The sequence below is a fragment of the Agelaius phoeniceus genome, chromosome 1 (genome assembly GCF_051311805.1).
Source record: "Agelaius phoeniceus isolate bAgePho1 chromosome 1, bAgePho1.hap1, whole genome shotgun sequence".
Taxonomy (NCBI): Eukaryota; Metazoa; Chordata; class Aves; order Passeriformes; family Icteridae; genus Agelaius; species Agelaius phoeniceus.
Window position 1 is genome coordinate 1,575,348 of NC_135265.1, and position 22,906 is coordinate 1,598,253.

General features: G+C 44.6%; 1 protein-coding gene across 1 annotated transcript; it reads right to left on the bottom strand.

Moving 5' to 3' along the window:
- Window positions 1-148: 148 nt before the first annotated feature.
- JMJD4 (jumonji domain containing 4) lies at window positions 149-22,903 on the bottom strand. Its single transcript, XM_077183154.1, has 7 exons — window positions 22,786-22,903; window positions 15,309-15,792; window positions 10,609-10,774; window positions 9,376-9,501; window positions 5,331-5,598; window positions 2,505-2,651; window positions 149-1,663 (listed from the first exon to the last, which is right to left on the bottom strand). Exons 2-7 carry the CDS (start codon window positions 15,565-15,567, stop codon window positions 1,352-1,354), a joined length of 1,278 nt encoding a protein of 425 aa, XP_077039269.1. The 5' UTR covers window positions 15,568-15,792; window positions 22,786-22,903; the 3' UTR covers window positions 149-1,351.
- Between the last annotated feature and the right edge of the window lie 3 nt (window positions 22,904-22,906).

Here is a 22,906-nt window from a genome sequence, read left to right on the forward strand (position 1 = left end):
TTTTTTTGCCTTATCCAGGTGACTCTGGGAAAACAAAACCCTCCAGTTTTTTTCCTCTCATTTTCCCCAGATTTTATCATTTAATTAATAACAGATTCATTACTGTATTAACTAATTAAGAATTAATATATTAACGAGAGAATCTCACTGGAAGTTTGCCAGGAATTTTTATTTAAATAAAACTTTGGAATTTTGAAGATTCCAGGCTCTGCGTGCTCCTTATTCCAATCTTCGTCATCTTCAAGAATCCAGGAATTTCCTAAATTGAGGAAAAACGGCTCCTTGATATTTTTGAGAATGAAGGAAAAAAAAAATGCAAAATTCCTACTGCAAAAGGACATGCAAAGTGCAGGGGGGTAAAAATTCCAAGGAATTCAAGGAAAAACGAGGTGGATTTTCAGTTTGACTTCCTAAAACTTCTGGAAATTCCAGGTTTTTCTTGGCTTTGATTTCGGGAAGGATTCAAGCGAGGCCTGAAGGTTAACAGTGTGCAGCCATTTGTGCTTCCAGGTTTTGGATTTTTCCAAGGAAAAGCAGGAGGGGGAGGTTCCACTGGGAATATTCTGGGTGGGAATTGTGCTGTGGAAGCGTGCAGGAGGTGCTGGATCCACAAAAAAATTCCACAAGGAATTTTTTCCCTGAGTGCCTGCTCAGAATCCTAAAAAATGTGGGATTTTCATTCAGCTGGGATCGTTCTTTTCCCCAATTCCTCCAAACCACTCAGGACTTTCCTGATCTTTCCTGGAGGGAATTCTGGGGCTTGGGATAGAGCGTGGGATTTTGGGAGCATATTCCCATTCCTGGTTTTTATTGGGATTGAGTCAAAGCAGGTTTTGCTTGGAGTTGAATTAAATTAAATTTAATCCTGAGCGTCTCAGCTTTGGAAATCCCACTTTGGAAGACATGGAATCAACATTCCCAAATCCTGGCTCCAGCTCAGGCTTCCATGGAATTCAGCAGCTGGAATTCCCTGAAAAAAGGGATGGAAAAGCTGAGCTGCACCTGGAAAAGGAGAGGTTTTAACAAAGCTGAGCTTAAGCATGGGGAATTTGCATCATTCCAACACCAGATGATCCACAGGGAATTTTTGCCCTGAGTGATGCTCAGAATCCTAAGGAAGTTTGGGATTTTCCTTTGGCTGGGGTGGTTTTTCCCTAAATTCCTGAAAACCACTCAGAATCTTTGGGAATGCTCTCCCTCCTTCCCAAATGTTCTCCCTCCTTCCCAAATGTTCTCCCTCCTTCCCAGATGTTCTCCCTCCTTCCATTCTCCCTCTTCCCATGGGAGTAAAGCTCTTGTCCAAGTCCATTTCCCCCAAACCCTTTGGAAAAGACCTTGGAAAAGCGGGAATTCAGAGCAGGGCCGTGTCGATGGCTGACTCCAGGTGCTGGAGCAGCGCCTCCGGGGAAGGGGACAGGGCAGTCAGGTCCAGCTTCCGGAAATCCTCGTTAGCGCTTAACGAGCTCAGCACCTTCACCGTCCTCTTGAGGTCGAAGACGGCGTGCAGCATTCCCAGGGTGGAGATGGCAGCTCTGGAATCGTTCCGGGACGAGGATTCCTCATCCAGGCCCTTCTCCAGGATGGAAATCCGGTTTTCCGCGATGACTTTGAGGAAGTTGTAGAATTCCTTGTAGTCGATGCCCGTGCAGGATTTCATGATCAGCTGAAGGGGGAAATGGAGTGAGAATGGGAATGGCAGCAGGAAAAATCCCTAAAATCGGATTTGGCAAAGTTGGGAATTCTTTGGAATCATAAGTAATTATGTTTAATAATTTTTTTCATTGGAATTGCTTCTGGATCCAAAGACACCGAGTTCTTTTTCCAAGTATTATTTGTGGGAATTTTCCCAAATATTCGTTTTTGGAAGGAAATCAACCCAAGGAGAGGGAATAGCTTCAGCTTCCAGATATAAACTTGGAATTTGGTTCACCCAGAAGATTTTGGAAGGAATCCCACCCATCCTCTTCCTCATGGAATTTTGGTTGGATTATGGAGTTTGGTCCTCTGGATTCTTTCCCAGCTCCAGGGATACGGGGGCAGCCACAGCTTCTCGGGGAATTCTAGGAATTCTATCCCAGCCAGGAATTCCTTCCCAAAATCCCATCTAAATCCCCATTTTCCCAATGGGAAACCATTCCCAGTCTCCTGTCATTCCACGCTTATCCCAAATCCCTCTCCAGCTTTTCTGGGACCTCTTTAGGCTCTGGAAGGGGTTCTGAGGTCTCTCCCTGGAATTTTCCCTTCTCCAGGTGAACATTCCCAGCTCTGATCCTGAAGTTCTCCATCTTTCCAACCAACATTCCAACCTGGACACAGCCAATAACCAGAAGCAATTCCCAGACTTTCACAGGGAACATTCCCAAACTTTTACGGGGAAGCATTTCCCAACAAAACAAAGCCGTCCCCAACTCCTGCTTCCTCAAAAACCCACGGAAATTCCGCTGCGAGTTACTCCAGGAATCCCGGAATTCCGGCTCCCCGGATGATCCAGGACTGGGCAGTACCTGGCACTGGAGGTGCCAGTCGTCCATGGGATCTTTCCATTGGCTGATCTCCCTCTGGACGGCCGCCAGCTCGTCCTGCAGGAAGCTCCACATGACGGCCACGTTGCACCCGTTGACCCAGTTGTGGTTGATGGAGATGGTGTCCTCCTGAGGGAAAAGTTTGGCATAATCAATGGATAATTAGTAATTAGTCACTAATTAAGTGATTAGGGATGATAATATGGAATGTGCTGCTCCAAAAATCCTGAGCAACCCAAAATGTCCCTAAGGCCCAAAATGCAGCCATTGACCCGGCTGTGACTGAGGGAGATGGTGTCTTCCTGAGGGAAAAGTTTGGGATAATCCATGGATAATTAGTGATTAGTCACTAATTAAGTTATTAGGGATGATAATATGGGGTTTGCCGCTTCAAAAACCTGATTCCTTCTTTAGAAACCCAAAATGTCCCTAATTCCCAAAATGCGGCTGCGGACCAGGCTGTGATTGATGGAGATGGTGTTTTCCTGAGGGAAAAATGTGGGATAATCCACAGACAATTAGTAATTAGTCACTAATTAAGTGATTAGGGATGATAATTTGGAATGTGCTGCTCCAAAAACCTGATTCCTTCTTTAGAAACCCAGAATGTCCCTAATTCCCAAAATGCAGCCGCTGACCTGGCTGTGATTGATGGAGATGGTGTCTTCCTGAGGGAAAAGTTTGGGATAATCCATGGATAATTAGTGATTAGTCACTAATTAAGTGATTAGGGATGATAATATGGAATGTGCTGCTCCAAAAATCCTGAGCAACCCAAAATGTCCCTAACGCCCAAAATGCAGCCATTGACCCGGCTGTGACTGATGGAGATGGTGTCTTCCTGAGGGAAAAGTTTGGGACAATCCATGGATAATTAGTGATTAGTCACTAATTAAGTGATTAGGGATGATAATATGGGGTTTGCCGCTCCAAAAATCTTATTCCTGAGCAAACCAGAATGTCCCTAATTCCCAAAATGCAGTCGCTGACCCGGCTGTGGTTGATGGAAATGGTGTCTTCCTGAGGGAAAAATTTTGGATAATCCATAGATAATTAGTAATAAATCACTAATTAAATGATTAGGGATGATAATATGGAATGTGCTGTTCTAAAAATCCTACTCATGAGCGACCCAAAATGTCCTTAACGCCCAAAAAGCAGCCGCTGACCCGGCTGTGACTGATGGAGATGGTGTCTTCCTGAGGGAAAAGTTTGGGATAATCCATGGATAATTAGTGATTAGTCACTAATTAAGTGATTAGGGGTGATAATATGGGGTTTGCCGCTTCAAAAACCTGATTCCTTCTTTAGAAACCCAAAATGTCCCTAATTCCCAAAATGCGGCTGCGGACCAGGCTGTGACTGATGGAGATGGTGTCTTCCTGAGGGAAAAATGTGGGATAATCCCCAGACAATTAGTAATTAGTCACTAATTAAGTGATTAGGGATGATAATATGGAATGTGCTGCTCCAAAAATCCTGAGCAACCCAAAATGTCCCTAATTCCCAAAATGAATCAACTGCTTCCCAACTGCTGCTGACCCAGTTGTGGTTGATGGAGATGGTGTCTTCCTGAGGGAAAAATTTGGGATAATCCATGGATAATTAGTGATTAGTCACTGATTAAGTGATTAGGGATGATAATATGGGGTTTGCCACTCCAAAAACCTGATTCCTTCTTTAGAAACCCACAATGTCCCTAACACCCAAAATGCAGCCGCTGACCCAGCTGTGATTGATGGAGATGGTGTTTTCCTGTGGGAAAAATGTGGGATAATCCACAGACAATTAGTGATTAGTCACTAATTTAGTGAGTAGGGATGATAATATGGAATGTGCTGCTCCAAAAACCTGATTCCTTCTTTAGAAACCCAGAATGTCCCTAATTCCCAAAATGCAGCCGCTGACCCAGCTGTGATTGATGGAGATGGTGTCTTCCTGAGGGAAAAGTTTGGGATAATCCATGGATAATTGGTAATAAATCACTAATTAAGTGATTAGGGATGATAATATGGAATGTGCCACTCCAAAAATCCCATCTTAAGGGATCTCAAGGATCATCCCATTCCATGGGCAGGGACACTTCCCACTATCCATGGTGCATGGTGCTCCAAGCTGGAATCCCTCCTTCCTGGGAAGGATTTCCAACCTTTCCTCTTCCTTTATCCCATGATCCTCTTCCTCCTCACCCTGGTTCTGTGCCACGGAATTCCTGGAATGGTTTGGGTGGGAAAGGACCTTAGGGATCATCCCATTCCCACCATCCCAGGGTGCTCCAAGCTGGAATCCCTCCTTCCTGGGAAGGATTTTCATCCTTCCCTCTTAGTTTTCCCTGGGATCTTCCTCCTCACCCCAATTCCATGCCATGGAATTCCTGGAATGGTTTGGATGGGAAAGGACCTTAGGGATCATCCCATTCCCACTCTTACAGGGTGCTCCAAGCTGGAATTCCTCCTTCCTGGGAAGGATTTCCACTGTTTCCTCTTTCCCAGGATCTTCCTCCTCCTCCTCCTCACCCCAATTCTATCCCACGGAATTCCTGGAATGGTTTGGCTGGGAAAGGACCTTAGGGATCATCCCATTCCCACTCTTACAGGGTGCTCCAAGCCTCATCCAAGCTATCCTTGGATGCTTCCAGGGATGGAGCTTCTCTGGGAAAACCATTCCAAACCATTCCTTCCCAACATCACCCAGGAGAACAGATCAACCTTTTCCCCTGGAAGTCCCAATTTCCACCCATCCCAACAAAACCTTTGGGATCCCATTTCCTGATCCAAGAGCAATTCCCAGCGGGATCCATGCCCTCACCAGGTTATGAACCTGGTGGTGCCACCCGCTGGGGATGAAGACGATCTCTCCGGCTTCCTGGAGAATTTCCAGAGGGGGCTGGCTCTGGCTGTAGCGCGGATAAATCCTCTTATCCCGAAGATCTGGAGCCGTCACGTCGAAGGGGAGATTCCCGTGGCGATCCTTGAGGAATTCCTCCTGTCCTGCGGGATACAGGAGCCATTTCTTCCTGCCGCAGACGTTGGCTGACCAGCTGTAGGAGCGGAAGACGTCGGCGTGGAACGGCGTCCTGGGAAAAATCAGGGATGGGCGGCAATCAATCCCGGAAAAATTCCAACAGGGATCCGAGTCGCCGAGAAGCCGAGGTGCTGATCCCAAAATCCCTTATGGAATTTCGGTTGGATTATGGACTTTGGCTAAGTCAAAAGGCCAATATATGGATACTGATCCCAAAATTCCCCCTATGGAATTTCAGTTGATTATGGAGTTTTGGCTATTAAAAGGCCACTGTATCCATACAGATCCCAAAATTCCTCATGGAATTTTGGTTGGATGATGGGAGTTTTGGTTATTAATAGGGCATTATATGGATACCGATCCCAAAATTCCTCATGGCATTTCGGATGGATTATGGAGTTTTGGCTATTAGAAGGCTGTTATAAGGATGCTGATCCCAAAATTCTTCATGGAATTTTGGTTGGATGATGGAGTTTTGGATATTAAAAGGCCACGGTATCCATACCAATCCCAAAATTCCTCATGGAATTTCAGCTGGATTATGGAGTTTTTGCTATTAAAAGGCCACTGTATCCATACTGATCCCAAAGTTCTTCATGGAATTTTGGTTGGATGATGGGAGTTTTGGTTATTAATAGGGCATGACGTGGATACTGATGCTGAAATTCCTCGTGGAATTTTGGATGGATTATGGAGTTTTGACTATTAAGGCTATTATATGGATGCTGATCCCAAAATTCTTCATGGAATTTTGGTTGGATGATGGAGTTTTGGATATTAAAAGGCCACTGTATCCATACTGATCCCAAAATTCCTGATGGAAATTCGGTTGGGTGATGAGAGTTTTGGTTATTAATAGGGCATGACGTGGATACTGATCCTGAAATTCCCCATGGAATTTCAGCTGGATGATGGAGTTTTGGATATTAAAAAATCACTGTATCCATATAGATCCTAAAATTCCTGATGGAATTTTGGTTGGATGATGGGAGTTTTGGTTATTAATAGGGCATTATGTGGATACCGATCCCAAAATTCCTCATGGAATTTTGGATGGATTATGGAGTTTTGGCTATTAGAAGGCTGTTATAAGGATGCTGGTCCCAAAACTCTTCATGGAATTTTGGTTGGATGATGGGAGTTTTGGATATTAAAAGGCCACTGTATCCATACCAATCCCAAAATTCCTCATGGAATTTCAGCTGGATTATGGAGTTTTGGCTATTAAAAGGCCACTGTATCCATACCAATCCCAAAATTCTTCATGGAATTTTGGTTGGATGATGGGAGTTTTAGTTATTAATAGGGCATGACGTGGATACTGATGCCGAAATTCCTCGTGGAATTTTGGATGGATTATGGAGTTTTGACTATTAAGGCTATTATATGGATGCTGATCCCAAAATTCTTCATGGAATTTTGGTTGGATGATGGAGTTTTGGATATTAAAAAGCCACCATATGCATACCAATCCCAAAATTCCTCATGGAATTCCAGCTGGATTATGGAGTTTTGGCTATTAAAAGGCCACTGTATCCATACAGATCCCAAAATTCCTCATGGAATTTTGGTTGGATGATGGAGTTTTGGTTATTAATAGGGCATTATGTGGATACCGATCCCAAAATTCCTCATGGCATTTTGGATGGATTATGGAGTTTTGGCTATTAGAAGGCTGTTATAAGGATGCTGATCCCAAAATTCTTCATGGAGTTTTGGTTGGATGATGGAGTTTTGGATATTAAAAAGCCACCATATCCATACCAATCCCAAAATTCCTCATGGAATTTCAGCTGGATTATGGAGTTTTTGCTATTAAAAGGCCACTGTATCCATACTGATCCCAAAATTCCTGATGGAATTTTGGTTGGATGATGGGAGTTTTAGTTATTAATAGGGCATGACGTGGATACTGATGCTGAAATTCCTCGTGGAATTTTGGATGGATTATGGAGTTTTGGCTATTAAGGCTATTATATGGATGCTGATCCCAAAATTCTTCATGGAATTTTGGTTGGATGATGGAGTTTTGGCTATTAAAAGGCCACTGTATCCATACTGATCCCAAAATTCCTGATGGAAATTCGGTTGGGTGATGGGAGTCTTGGTTATTAATAGGGCATGACGTGGATACTGATCCCAAAATTCCCCATGGAATTTCAGCTGGATGATGGAGTTTTGGCTATTAAAAAATCACTGTATCCATACTGATCCCAAAATTCTTCATGGAATTTTGGTTGGATGATGGGAGTTTTGGTTATTAATAGGGCATTATGTGGATACCAATCCCAAAATTCCTCATGGCATTTTGGATGGATTATGGAGTTTTGGCTATTAGAAGGCTGTTATAAGGATGCTGGTCCCAAAATTCTTCATGGAATTTTGGTTGGATGATGGAGTTTTGGATATTAAAAGGCCACGGTATCCATACCAATCCCAAAATTCCTCATGGAATTTCAGCTGGATTATGGAGTTTTTGCTATTAAAAGGCCACTGTATCCATACTGATCCCAAAATTCCTGATGGAAATTTGGTTGGGTGATGGGAGTTTTGGTTATTAATAGGGCATGACGTGGATACTGATCCTGAAATTCCTCACGGAATTTTGCATGGATTATGGAGTTTTGGCTATTAAGGCTATTATATGGATGCTGATCCCAAAATTCTTCATGGAATTTTGGTTGGATGATGGAATTTTGGATATTAAAAGGCCACTGTATCCATACTGATCCCAAAATTCCTGATGGAAATTCGGTTGGGTGATGGGAGTCTTGGTTATTAATAGGGCATTACATGGATACTGATCCTGAAATTCCCCATGGAATTTTGGATGGATTATGGAGTTTTGGCTATTAGAAGGCTGTTATAAGGATGCTGATCCCAAAATTCTTCATGGAATTTTGGTTGGATGATGGGAGTTTTGGATATTAAAAGGCCACTGTATCCATACCAATCCCAAAATTCCTCATGGAATTTCAGCTGGATTATGGAGTTTTTGCTATTAAAAGGCCACTGTATCCATACTGAACCTAAAATTCCTCATGGAATTTTGGTTGGATGATGGGAGTTTTGGTTATTATTAGGGCATTATGTGGATACCGATCCCAAAATTCCTCATGGAATTTTGGATGGATTATGGAGTTTTGGCTATTAAGGCTATTATATGGATGCTGATCCCAAAATTCTTCATGGAATTTTGGTTGGATGATGGAGTTTTGGCTATTAAAAGGCCACTGTATCCATACTGATCCCAAAATTCTTCATGGAATTTTGGTTGGATGATGGAGTTTTGGCTATTAAAAAGCCACTGTATCCATACCAATCCCAAAACTACTCATGGAATTTTGGTTGGATGATGGAGTTTTGCCTATTAAAAGGCCATTTTATATAGATACTGATCCCAAAATTCCTGATGGAATTCTGGCTGGATAATGGAATGTTTTACATCCTCTGCGCTTCTCCTCCTTAATTTACCCCAGAAATCCCTTTAAGGGCAGGAAGTTCTGATAAAAACACCCCAAAATGCAGCTTTACAACCAACCCCGGGCTGGAAATTTCACCTGGAATTTTCCCCTGGAAAACACTGGAGTTATCCCTGCACATCCCAAGTGGCTGATCCCAAGGGAATTTCTCCCCTAATCTCCCTGATCCCCTTTTTTTTTTTTTTTTTTTTTTTTTTTGGTGGGCCCAGTTTGGGGTTTTCCGTTTCCCCTCCCATCCAGAGCCAGCTGGGACACCAGGAGACCTGCCTGGTTATCCTGATGGATAATGGGATAATTTCCTGGGATATTCAGCTGGAAAATTCAGTTTTTTGGGATGAGAGCCTTACCAGGATCCCTTGGGTCCCATGTACACGAACCTAAAATCATCCACGGCCACGGCATCCCAATATTCGTTGAGCCAATCCGAGGAAAAATACACGGGAGTGGTGTAAACATCCTGCTCTGGAAAAGCTCTGGAAAACAAAACCAACTTGGAAAAGCAGCTCAGGAAAACAGGATGCCCCAAATGCAGTGGGAAGAGCAAGGTGGATCCTTTAGGATGGAATTCCAGGGGTTTGGGATGGAAGGGAGTTGAAGGAGCAGCTTATCCCAAATTTTCACTATCCCAGATTGTTCCATGCTGGTCTTGGGCATTTCCAGGGATTCAGCAGCAGCCACGGCTTCTCTGGGAATTCCATCCCAGCCCCTCCCCATTCCCACAGGGAAAATTCCTTCCCAAGGTTCTTTTCCAGAGCTGGGGGAAGGTAACTTGAAGGAGTGGGAATGCTCCCAGAAAAGCCAATGGATACTAAAGGATCCTAAATCCAACATGGCCATGGAATAATCCCAACTCAAATCCCACTCCAGGTCTGATGGCAGGAGATGTTCCAGTGCCCTTTTCCATAGGGAGAAAACATGGAATGGTTTGGCTGGGAAGGGACCTTAAGGATCATCCCATTCCATGGCCAAGGACAATTCCCACTGTTCCAGGCAGCTCCAGCCTGGCCTTGGGCACTGCCAGGGATCCAGGGGCAGCCACAGCCGCTCTGGGAATTCCATCCCCCCCCTCCCAGCCAGGAATTCCTGCCCAAACTGAGTTGAAAAGGATCTTGAGCTTGGAATAAAAGCTGGGAATCAGGCTGAGGGAATAGGGGGGATTTTAGGAATTCAGAGCTCTATTTGGAGCTGGGGGCCAAGACTTTGGAATCCCTCAGGGAATGCTGGAATATTTTCCACAACTGAAAATCATGGAATCATGGAATTTTTAGGGTTGGATGGGATCCTAAAGAACATCCAGTTCCAACTTCATGCCAGGGACACTTCCCACCGTCCCAGGCTGCTCCAAGCTGGCTTTGGGCACTTCCAGGGATGGAGCAGCTTCTCAGAAAAATCCATCCCGACCAGGAATTCCTTCCCAAATTAAGTGGGAAGCCGCCATTCCCTGGCTCCTGTCATTCCATGCTTATCCCAAATCCCTCTCCAGCTTTCCTGGAGCCCTTTTAGGCTCTGAGGATTCCATGGATCCTTCCCTTGTCCAGAGGGACATTCCCAGTGCGGGAGTGTTGGGAATGAGCCCTGACCTGCTCAGGTGCCAGTCCTTGAGGTAGAGGCAGCCCCGGGGGGAGCGGTAGCCGTTCCTGATGTATTCCCGCCAATATTCCACGTATTCCTTGAAGGGCAGCTGCTCCTTGGGGTTGGAATTGTATTCCTTGACATCGCAGTTGGCAACGGGCACCACGGCTTCTCCTGGAATTACAAATCCCTCAGGAATTCTCCAGAGGAACGAGGAGGATTCATCAAATCATCTCCACCTCAAGCTCAGCCCCGCAGAGTTCCAGGCTTTAAATATTCCAAAGGAACCATCCCAATCATGGAGCCATCATTCCAGGGAAACACCACCCAGGAATTACAAATCCCCTGGGAATGAGGAGGACCCATCAAATCACCTCCCTCAAACTCATCCCTGCAGAATTCCAGGCTTTAAATATTCCAGAGGAACCATCCCAATATTCCAGAACCATCATTCCAGGGGAACACGATCCAAGAATTACAAATCCCTTGGGAATGAGGAGGACCCATCAAATCACCTCCCTGAAGTTCATCCCTGTGGAATTCTGGCCTTCAAATATTCCAGAGGAACCATCCCAGAACCATCACTCCAAGCTAACAAAATCCAGGAATTACAAATCCCTCAGGAATTTTCCTTGGGAATGAGGAGGATCCATCAAATCACCTCAATCTCATCCCCCACGGAATTCTGGGCTTCAAATATTACAATGGAACCATCCCAATATTCCAGAACGAACATTCCAGGGAAAAATGATCCATAATTTACAAATCCCTTGGGAATGAGAAGGACCCATCAAATCACCTCCCTAAAGTTCATCCATGTGGAATTCTGGGCTTCAAATATTATAATAGAACCATCCCAATATTCCAGAACCATCGTTCAAAGGGAACACAATCCAGGAATTACAAATCCCTCAGGAATTTTTCTCGGCAATGAGGAGGACCCATCAAATCATCTCCAACTCAATCTTATCCCTGCGGAATTCCAGGCTTCAAATATTCCTAAGGACCCATCCCAATGTTCCAGAACCATCATTCCAGGGGAACAGGATCCAAGAATTACAAATCCCTTGGGAATGAGGAGGGCACATCAAATCACCTCCCTCAAACTCATTCCTGTAGAATTCCAGGCTTCAAATATTCCAAAGGAACCATCCCAATCCCAGAACCATCATTCCAGGGAAACACCATCCAGGAATTACAAATCCTTTGGGAATGAGGAGGACCCATCAAATCACCTCCCTAAAGTTCATCCCTGCGGAATTCCGGGCTTTAAATATCCAAAGGAACCATCCCAATCCCACACTCATCACTTCAAGCTAACAAACTCCAGGAATTACAAATCCCTCAGGAATTTTCCTCGGGAATGAGGAGGATCCATCAAATCACCTCAATCTCACTCCCACAGAATTTTGGGCTTCAAATATTACAATGGAACCATCCCAATCCCAGAACCATCATTCCAGGGGAACACCATCCAGGAATTACAAATCCCTTGGGAATGAGGAGGGCACATCAAATCACCTCCCTCAAACCCATTCCTGTAGAATTCCAGGCTTCAAATATTCCAAAGGAACCATCCCAATCCCAGAACCATAATTCCAGAGGAAAATGATCCAGGATCTACAAATCCCTCGGGAATCCTCTGCAGGAATGAGGAGGATCCATCAGATCACTTCCCCCTCAAGTTCATCCCTGCAGAATTCTAGACTTTATAAATATTCCAAAGGAACCATCCCAATATTCCAGAACCATCATTCCAGGGAAAAATGATCCAGAAATTACAAACCCCTTGGGAATGAGGAGGACCCATCAAATCACGTCCCCCTCAGGCTCATCCCTGCAGAATTCCAGGCTTCAAATATTCCAAAGGACCCATCCCAATATTCCAGAACCATCATTCCAGGGGAACACGATCCAAGAATTACAAATCCCTTGGGAATGAGAAGGACCCATCAAATCACCTCCCTCAAACTCATCCCTGCAGAATTCCAGGCTTTAAATATTCCAGAGGAACTATCCCAATCATGGAGCCATCATTCCAGGGAAACACCACCCAGGAATTACAAATCCCTTGGGAATGAGAAGGACCCATCAAATCACCTCCCTGAAGTTCATCCCTGCGGAATTCTGGGCTTCAAATATTCCAGAGGAATATTCTATATCCCGGAACCATCATTCCAGGGAAATACAATCCTGGAATTACAAATCCCTCAGGAATTTTCCTCAGGAATGAGGAGGACCCATCAAATCACCTCCCTAAAGTTCATCCCTCTGAAATTCTGGGCTTCAAATATTCCAGAGGAATATTCTATATCCCGGAACCATCATTCCACGGAAATACAATCCTGGAATTACAAATCCCTCAGGAATTTTCCTCGGGAATGAGGAGGACCCATCAAATCACCTCCAACTCAATCTCATCCCTGCGGAATTCCAGGCTTCAAATATTCCAAAGGACCCATCCCAATCCCAGAACCATCATTCCAGGGAAACACCACCCAGGAATTACAAATCCCTTGGGAATGAGGAGGACCCATCAGATCACCTCCCTAAAGTTCATCCCTGCGGAATTCCGGGCTTTAAATATTCCAGAGGAACCATCCCAATCCCACAACCATCACTCCAAGCTAACAAACTCCAGGAATTACAAATCCCTCAGGAATTTTCCTCGGGAATGAGGAGGATCCATCAAATCACCTCAATCTCATCCCCATGGAATTCTGGGCTTCCAATATCACAATGGAACCATCCCAATATTCCAGAACCATCATTCCAGGGGAACACGATCCAAGAATTACAAACCACTTGGGAATTAGGAGGACCCATCAAATCACCTCCCTAAAGTTCATCCCTGCGGAATTCCAGGCTTTAAATATTCCAGAGGAACCATCCCAATATTCCAGAACCATCATTCCAGGAGAACACCATCCAGGAATTACAAATCCCTTGGGAATGAGGAGGACCCATCAAATCACCTCCCTAAAGTTCATCCCTGCGGAATTCCAGGCTTTAAATATTCCAAAGGAACCATCCCAATCCCAGAACCATCACTTCAAGCTAACAAAATCCAGGAATTACAAAACCCTCAGGAATTTTCCTTGGGAATGAGGAGGATCCATCAAATCACCTCAATCTCATCCCCATGAAATTCTGGGCTTCAAATATTACAATGGAACCATCCCAATCCCAGAACCATCATTCCAGAGGAAAATGATCCAGGATCTACAAATCCCGCGGGAATCCTCTGCAGGAATGAGGAGGATCCATCAGATCACTTCCCCCTCAAGTTCATCCCTGCAGAATTCTGGACTGTATAAATATTCCAAAGGAACCATCCCAATATTCCAGAACCATCATTCCAGGGGAACACCATCCAGGAATTACAAATCCCTTGGGAATGAGGAGGGCACATCAAATCACCTCCCTAAAGTTCATCCCTGCGGAATTCCAGGCTTTAAATATTCCAAAGGAACCATCCCAATCCCAGAACCATCACTCCAAGCTAACAAACTCCTGGAATTACAAATCCCTCAGGAATTTTCCTTGGGAATGATGAGGATCCATCAAATCACCTCAATCTCATCCCCATGGAATTCTGGGCTTCAAGTATTACAATGGAACCATCCCAATATTCCAGAACCATCATTCCAGGGAAAAATGATGCAGAAATTACAAATCCCCTGGAAAAGAGGAGGACCCATCAAATCACCTCTCTCAAACTCATCCCTGCGGAATTCCGGGCTTTAAATATTCCAGAGGAACCATCCCAATCCCAGAACCATCACTTCAAGCTAACAAACTCCAGGAATTACAAATCCCTCAGGAATTTTCCTTGGGAATGAGGAAGATTCATCAAATCACCTTCCTCAAGCTCATCCCCACGGAATTCCGGGCTTCAAATATTCCAAAGGAACCATCCCAATATTCCAGGGAAACACCATCCAAACCCAGAGCTGTTTATTTTAAGTGACCTGGATTTTCCTGCTGTTTATTCCATGTGCCCCAAATTTTCCTGGTTTTTCTTTGCTGTGACCTGAATTTTCCAGCTTTTTATTTTAAAGGGAATTTTCCCCTTAAATCCATTAAGAGGGAGATATTGATTAGGTCTGAATCCTTTAGGATTTGGAATAATTAAATGATCCAAGATTTTGAATTTATTTGAATAATTAATTATAAAGAAAACGGGGGAATAAATTTCAGCTTGGAATCTGCAAACCAGACCGTGAAGAAATGGGAAAAATCCATGGATTAGTTTTGGACAAAAGCTTGGAATTTGGGGTTTTTTAGTGCTTTTATCCCTAAAATTCAATCCTAAAAAGCTGAACCGTTTAGGATTTGGAAAAAAATCCCAGGATTTACCAAACTTCTGCAGGAGATGCTCAGAGTTGGGTTTCCCATGGAAAAAAAATCCATGGATTAATTTAGGATGAAAACTTGGAATTTAGGGTTTTCAAAGTGCTTTTATCCCTAAAATTCAATTCTATAAAGCTGAATCCTATAGGATTTGGAATAATTAAATTCTCCAATATTTAAAATTTATTTCAATATAAATAAAAAATAAAATTTGGGCGTGAATAAATGGAAAAAAAAAAAAACTGTATTAGTTTAGGAAAATCATGGAATTTTGTTTTTTTTAGTGCTTTTATCACTAAAATGCAGTCCTAAAATACTGAATTCTTTAGGATTTGGAAAAAATCCTAGGACTTACCAAACTTCTGCAGGAGATGCTCAAAGTTGGGTTTCCCATCCCACGTCACCCAATTTTTCCTGCTGCCCCAATCCTCGGTGAACTTGGCCGAGAAAATGCAGGGATGGTTGGGAATGAGATAATCCCGGAAAAAATCGGAGTAAGTGAAGGAATCGGCTTTGTCAATAAAATCCACGTGGCCCCCAGGGAGAGCACCCGGAGAAGAATTCCCAAAATCCCGGAAAAAAGCGGTGGAACAGGCAAAGGTTGCTCTGTCCATGCAGGCTGGAAAAAATTCCTGGCTGAGCCAAGGAATTTGGAAAAAGAATCCCAAAAAAAATCCCTGCTAAAAATGGGATTTGAGGATTTAAAAGTGTGGAAAATCATGGGGAGATTGAGGGGGAATGAGTGTTGGGATAATTTGGATTTTCCATGGTTTTTGGGATAGCTGGGAAATGGATGTTTTTTATGGATGTTTTTTCCTCTTGTCAGAGCTGGTTCCGTCCTAAAAAAGCAGGAAAAGAAAATTTCAGTGGGATATTCCCAAGGAATTAATGAATTGAAGGGGTGGAGGGAAAGAAATTCCTGAAATGTTTGGGAATGCTCTGGGATCATCCCTTTGTTGCCAGATCTGGCACCTCCCACTTACTACAGAGCTTTTCCCACGGATTTGGAGCAATTGCAGAATAAAAATAGGGGAAAAAATGGAAAAGAAACCAAAAAAAGAGGGAATGGTGAGCACAGAGGGAATAAAGCAAAGAGGCTGCAGGGATGGGATTTGGGAAACACTGAGGGAAAAGGGGATTTAGGGATCTCCAGGAGGGAATTCCCATCTCACAGAGCTCCAATGGCATATTGGGATTAAGGAACCTCCATTAAGGAATTTTCCCTTATGGAGCTCCAAGGGAGTGTCAGAATTATGGGACATCCATGAGGGAATTCCTCCCTCAGAGGTCTCCAAGGGAACACAGGGATTAAGGGAAATCCATCAGAGAATTTTCCCTCACAGAGCTGCAAGGAAATATCGGGATTAAGGGACACACATGAGGGAATTCCTCTCTCACAGAGTGCCAAGGGAATATTGAAATTAGGGAACATCCATGAAGGAATTCTTCCCTCAGAGATCTCCATGGGAACACCAGGATGAAGGAACATCCATGAGGGGATTTCTCCCTCTGAGATCTCCAAGGGAATATCAGAATGAAGGGAAATCCATGAGGGAATTCCCCCCTCACAGAGCTCCAAGGAAACACTGGGATATCACAGTGGGAATAAAGGATTTCCATGTGGGAATTCCCCCCTCAGAGATCTCCAAGGGATATGGCAGTGGGATTAAAGGATTTCCATGAGGGAATTTCTCCCTCAGAAATCTCCAAGGGAACACTGGGATTAAGGAACATCCATGAGGGAATTCCTCTCTCACAGAGCAACAAGGGAATATCAGAATTAAAGAACATCCATGAGGGAATTCCCTCCTCAGAGATCTCCAAGAGAATATAGGAATTAAGGGAAATGCATGAGGGAATTCCTCCCTCATGGAGCTCCAAGGAAGCACCGGGATATCACAGTGGGAATAAAGGATTTCCATGAGGGAATTCCTCTCTCACAGAGCAACAAGGGAATATCAGAATTAAAGAACATCCATGAGGGAATTCCCTCCTCAGAGATCTCCAAGACAATATAGGAATTAAGGGAAATCCATGAGGGAATTCCTCCCTCAGAGGTCTCCAAGGGAACACCGGGATTAAGGGAAATCCATGAGAGAATTTCCCTCACAGAGCTCCAAGGAAATATCGGGATTAAGGGACACACATGAGGGAATTCCTCTCTCACAGAGTGCCAAGGGAATATTGAAATTAGGGAACATCCATGAAGGAATTCTTCCCTCAGAGATCTCCATGGGAACACCAGGATTAAGGAACATCCATGAGGGGATTTCTCCCTCTGAGATCTCCAAGGGAATATTGGAATGAAGGGAAATCCATGAGGGAATTCCTCCCTCACAGAGCTCCAAGGAAACACTGGGATATCACAGTGGGAATAAAGGATTTCCATGTGGGAATTCCTCCCTCAGAAATCTCCAAGGGAACACTGGGATTAAGGGAAATCCATGAGAGGATTTTCCTTCCCAGAGTTCCAAGAGAATATTGGAATGAATGGAAATCCATGAGGGAATTCCTCCCTCACAGAGCTCCAAGGGAGCACTGGAATATGGCAGTGGGATAAAATGATTTCCATGAGGGAATTCTCCCCTCATGGAGCTCCAAGGGAATATTGAAATTAAGGAACCTCCATGAGGAAATTTTCCCTGAGAGATCTCCAAGGGAATATTGGACTTATGGGATACCCATGAGCTCCAGGAAACACTGGGATATCACAGTGGGAATAAAGGATTTCCATGTGGGAATTCCTCCCTCAGAGATCTCCAAGGGATATGGCAGTGGGATTAAAGGATTTCCATGAGGGAATTCCTCTCTCACAGAGCGACAAGGGAATATCAGAATTAAAGAACATCCATGAGGGAATTCCCTCCTCAGAGGTCTCCAAGGGAACACAGGGATTAAGGGAAATCCATGAGAGAATTTTCCCTCACAGAGCTCCAAGGAAATATCAGGATTAAGGGACACACATGAGGGAATTCCTCTCTCACAGAGTGCCAAGGGAATATTGAAATTAAGGAACATCCATGAAGGAATTCTTCCCTCAGAGATCTCCCTGGGAACACCAGGATTAAGGAACATCCATAAGGGGATTTTTCCCTCTGAGATCTCCAAGGAAATATAGGAATTAAGGGATATCCATGAGGGAATTCCTCCTTCACAGAGCTCCAAGGAAACACTGGGATATCACAGTGGGAATAAAGGATTTCCATGTGGGAATTCCTCCCTCAGAGATCTCCAAGGGATATGGCAGTGGGATTAAAGGATTTTCCATGAGGGAATTCCTCTCTCACAGAGCAACAAGGGAATATCAAAATTAAAGAACATCCATGAGGGAATTCCCTCCTCAGAGGTCTCCAAGGGAACACCGGGATTAAGGGAAATCCATGAGAGAATTTTCCCTCACAGAGCTCCAAGGAAATATCAGGATTAAGGGACATACATGAGGGAATTCCTCTCTCACCGAGTGCCAAGGGAATATTGAAATTAAGGAACATCCATGAAGGAATTCTTCCCTCAGAGATCTCCATGGGAACATCAGGATTAAGGAACATCCATGAGGGGATTTTTCCCTCTCAGATCTCCAAGGGAATATCGGAATGAAGGGAAATCCATGAGGGAATTCCTCCCTCACAGAGCTCCAAGGAAACACCGGGATATCACAGTGGGAATAAAGGATTTCCATGTGGGAATTCCTTCCTCAGAGATCTCCAAGGGAACACTGGGATTAAGGAACATCTATGAGGGAATTCCTCTCTCACAGAGCGACAAGGGAATATCAGAATTAAAGAACATCCATGAGGGAATTCCCTCCTCAGAGATCTCCAAGAGAATATAGGAATTAAGGGAAATGCATGAGGGAATTCCCCCCTCACAGAGCTCCAAGGAAGCACTGGGATATCACAGTGGGAATAAAGGATTTCCATGTGGGAATTCCTCCCTCTGAGATCTCCAAGGGAACACTGGGATTAAGGGAAATCCATGAGAGAATTTTCCTTCAGAGAGTTCCAAGAGAATATTGGAATGAATGGAAATCCATGAGGGAATTCCTCCCTCACAGAGCTCCAGGGGAACACTGGGATATGGCAGTGGGATAAAATGATTTCCATGAGGGAATTCTCCCCTCATGGAGCTCCAAGGGAATATTGAAATTAAGGAACCTCCATGAGGAAATTTTTCCCTGAGAGATCTCCAAGGGAATTAAGGGATACCCATGAGGTCCAGGAAACACTGGGATATCACAGTGGGAATAAAGAATTTCCATGTGGGAGTTCCTCCCTCAGAGATCTCCAAGGGATATGGCAGTGGGATTAAAGGATTTCCATGAGGGAATTTCTCTCTCAGAGATCTCTAAGGGAACACTGGGATTAAGGAACATCCATGAGGGAATTCCTCTCTCACAGAGCGACAAGGGAATATCAGAATTAAAGAACATCCATGAGGGAATTCCCTCCTCAGAGATCTCCAAGAGAATATAGGAATTAAGGGAAATGCATGAGGGAATTCCTCCCTCATGGAGCTCCAAGGAAGCACTGGGATATCACAGTGGGAATAAAGGATTTCCATGAGGGAATTCCTCTCTCACAGAGCAACAAGGGAATATCAAAATTAAAGAACATCCATGAGGGAATTCCCTCCTCAGAGATCTCCAAGACAATATAGGAATTAAGGGAAATCCATGAGGGAATTCCTCCCTCAGAGGTCTCCAAGGGAACACTGGGATTAAGGGAAATCCATGAGAGAATTTTCCCTCACAGAGCTCCAAGGAAATATCAGGATTAAGGGACATACATGAGGGAATTCCTCTCTCACAGAGTGCCAAGGGAATATTGAAATTAGGGAACATCCATGAAGGAATTCTTCCCTCAGAGATCTCCGTGGGAACATCAGGATTAAGGAACATCCATGAGGGGATTTCTCCCTCTGAGATCTCCAAGGGAATATAGGAATTAAGGGATATCCATGAGGGAATTCCTCCTTCACAGAGCTCCAAGGAAACACTGGGATATCACAGTGGGAATAAAGGATTTCCATGTGGGAATTCCTCCCTCAGAGATCTCCAAGGGAACACTGGGATTAAGGGAAATCCATGAGAGAATTTTCCTTCACAGAGTTCCAAGAGAATATTGGAATGAATGGAAATCCATGAGGGAATTCCTCCCTCACAGAGCTCCAAGGGAACACTGGGATATGGCAGTGGGATAAAATGATTTCCATGAGGGAATTCTCCCCTCATGGAGCTCCAAGGGAATATTGAAATTAAGGAACCCCCATGAGGAAATTTTCCCTGAGAGATCTGCAAGGGAATATTGGACTTAAGGGATACCCATGAGGTCCAGGAAACACTGGGATATCACAGTGGGAATAAAGAATTTCCATGTGGGAATTCCCCCCTCAGAGATCTCCAAGGGATATGGCAGTGGGATTAAAGGATTTCCATGAGGGAATTCCTCTCTCATAGAGCAACAAGGGAATATCAAAATTAAAGAACATCCATGAGGGAATTCCCTCCTCAGAGATCTCCAAGAGAATATAGGAATTAAGGGAAATGCATGAGAGAATTTTCCCTCACAGAGCTCCAAGGAAATATCGGGATTAAGGGACATACATGAGGGAATTCCTCTCTCACAGAGTGCCAAGGGAATATTGAAATTAAGGAACATCCATGAAGGAATTCTTCCCTCAGAGATCTCCATGGGAACACCAGGATTAAGGAACATCCATGAGGGGATTTCTCCCTCTGAGATCTCCAAGGGAATATCAGAATGAAGGGAAATCCATGAGGGAATTCCTCCCTCACAGAGCTCCAAGGAAACACCGGGATATCACAGTGGGAATAAAGGATTTCCATGTGGGAATTCCTCCCTCAGAGATCTCCAAGGGATATGGCAGTGGGATTAAAGGATTTTCCATGAGGGAATTCCTCTCTCACAGAGCAACAAGGGAATATCAAAATTAAAGAACATCCATGAAGGAATTCTTCCCTCAGAGATCTCCATGGGAACACCAGGATTAAGGAACATCCATGAGGGGATTTTTCCCTCTGAGATCTCCAAGGGAATATCGGAATGAAGGGATATCCATGAGGGAATTCCTCCCTCACAGAGCTCCAAGGAAATACTGGGATATCACAGTGGGAATAAAGGATTTCCATGTGGGAATTCCTCCCTCTGAGATCTCCAAGGGAACACTGGGATTAAGGGAAATCCATGAGAGAATTTTCCTTCACAGAGTTCCAAGAGAATATTGGAATGAATGGAAATCCATGAGGGAATTCCTCCCTCACAGAGCTCCAAGGGAACACTGGGATATGGCAGTGGGATAAAATGATTTCCATGAGGGAATTCTCCCCTCATGGAGCTCCAAGGGAATATTGAAATTAAGGAACCCCCATGAGGAAATTTTCCCTGAGAGATCTGCAAGGGAATATTGGATTTAAGGGATACCCATGAGGTCCAGGAAACACTGGGATATCACAGTGGGAATAAAGAATTTCCATGTGGGAATTCCCCCCTCAGAGATCTCCAAGAGATATGGCAGTGGGATTAAAGGATTTTCCATGAGGGAATTCCTCTCTCATAGAGCAACAAGGGAATATCAAAATTAAAGAACATCCATGAGGGAATTCCTCCCTCAGAGGTCTCCAAGGGAACAGAGGGATTAAGGGAAATCCATGAGAGAATTTCCCTCACAGAGCTCCAAGGAAATATCGGGATTAAGTGACATACATGAGGGAATTCCTCTCTCACAGAGTGCCAAGGGAATATTGAAATTAGGGAACATCCATGAAGGAATTCTTCCCTCAGAGATCTCCCTGGGAACACCAGGATTAAGGAACATCCATGAGGGGATTTCTCCCTCTGAGATCTCCAAGGGAATATCAGAATGAAGGGAAATCCATGAGGGAATTCCTCCCTCACAGAGCTCCAAGGAAACACTGGGATATCACAGTGGGAATAAAGGATTTCCATGTGGGAATTCCTCCCTCAGAGATCTCCAAGGGATATGGCAGTGGGATTAAAGGATTTCCATGAGGGAATTCCTCTCTTACAGAGCAACAAGGGAGTATCAGAATTAAAGAACATCCATGAGGGAATTCCCTCCTCAGAGATCTCCAAGAGAATATAGGAATTAAGGGAAATGCATGAGGGAATTCCTCCCTCATGGAGCTCCAAGGAAACACTGGGATATCACAGTGGGAATAAAGGATTTCCATGTGGGAATTCCTCCCTCAGAAATCTCCAAGGGAACACTGGGATTAAGGAACATCCATGAGGGAATTCCTCTCTCACAGAGCAACAAGGGAATATCAGAATTAAAGAACATCCATGAGGGAATTCCCTCCTCAGAGATCTCCAAGAGAATATAGGAATTAAGGGAAATGCATGAGGGAATTCCTCCCTCATGGAGCTCCAAGGAAGCACTGGGATATCACAGTGGGAATAAAGAATTTCCATGTGGGAATTCCTCCCTCAGAGATCTCCAAGGGAACACCAGGATTAAAGGGACATCCATGAGGGAATTCCCCCTCAGAGATCTCCATGGGAACACCGGGATTAGGGAACCTCCATAAGGGAATTCCCTTCTCAGAGATCTCCATGGGAACACCGGGATTAGGGAACCTCCATAAGGGAATTCCCTTCTCAGAGATCTCCATGGGAACACCGGGATTAGGGAACCTCCATAAGGGGATTCCCCCCACGGCCATCCCCAGTGTTGGGGGGAGGACCCGGACACCACAGGGCGTCGCACACGCCATCCCCGCCCCGCCCTCCCGTCCCACCCGCACCGTAGCTGCCCGCAGGAACTGGGAGCACCCCGAGGGGTGCCACACTCACCTCCGCTCCCCTTAGGGCAGCCCCGCGGCGCGAATGGCGGCGTCGGCAGCGACAATGAATGGCTATGGCGGGTGCCGCCGGAACCTCTGCGTCGGGCGGGTGGGGGCCGGGGGGGAGGTGA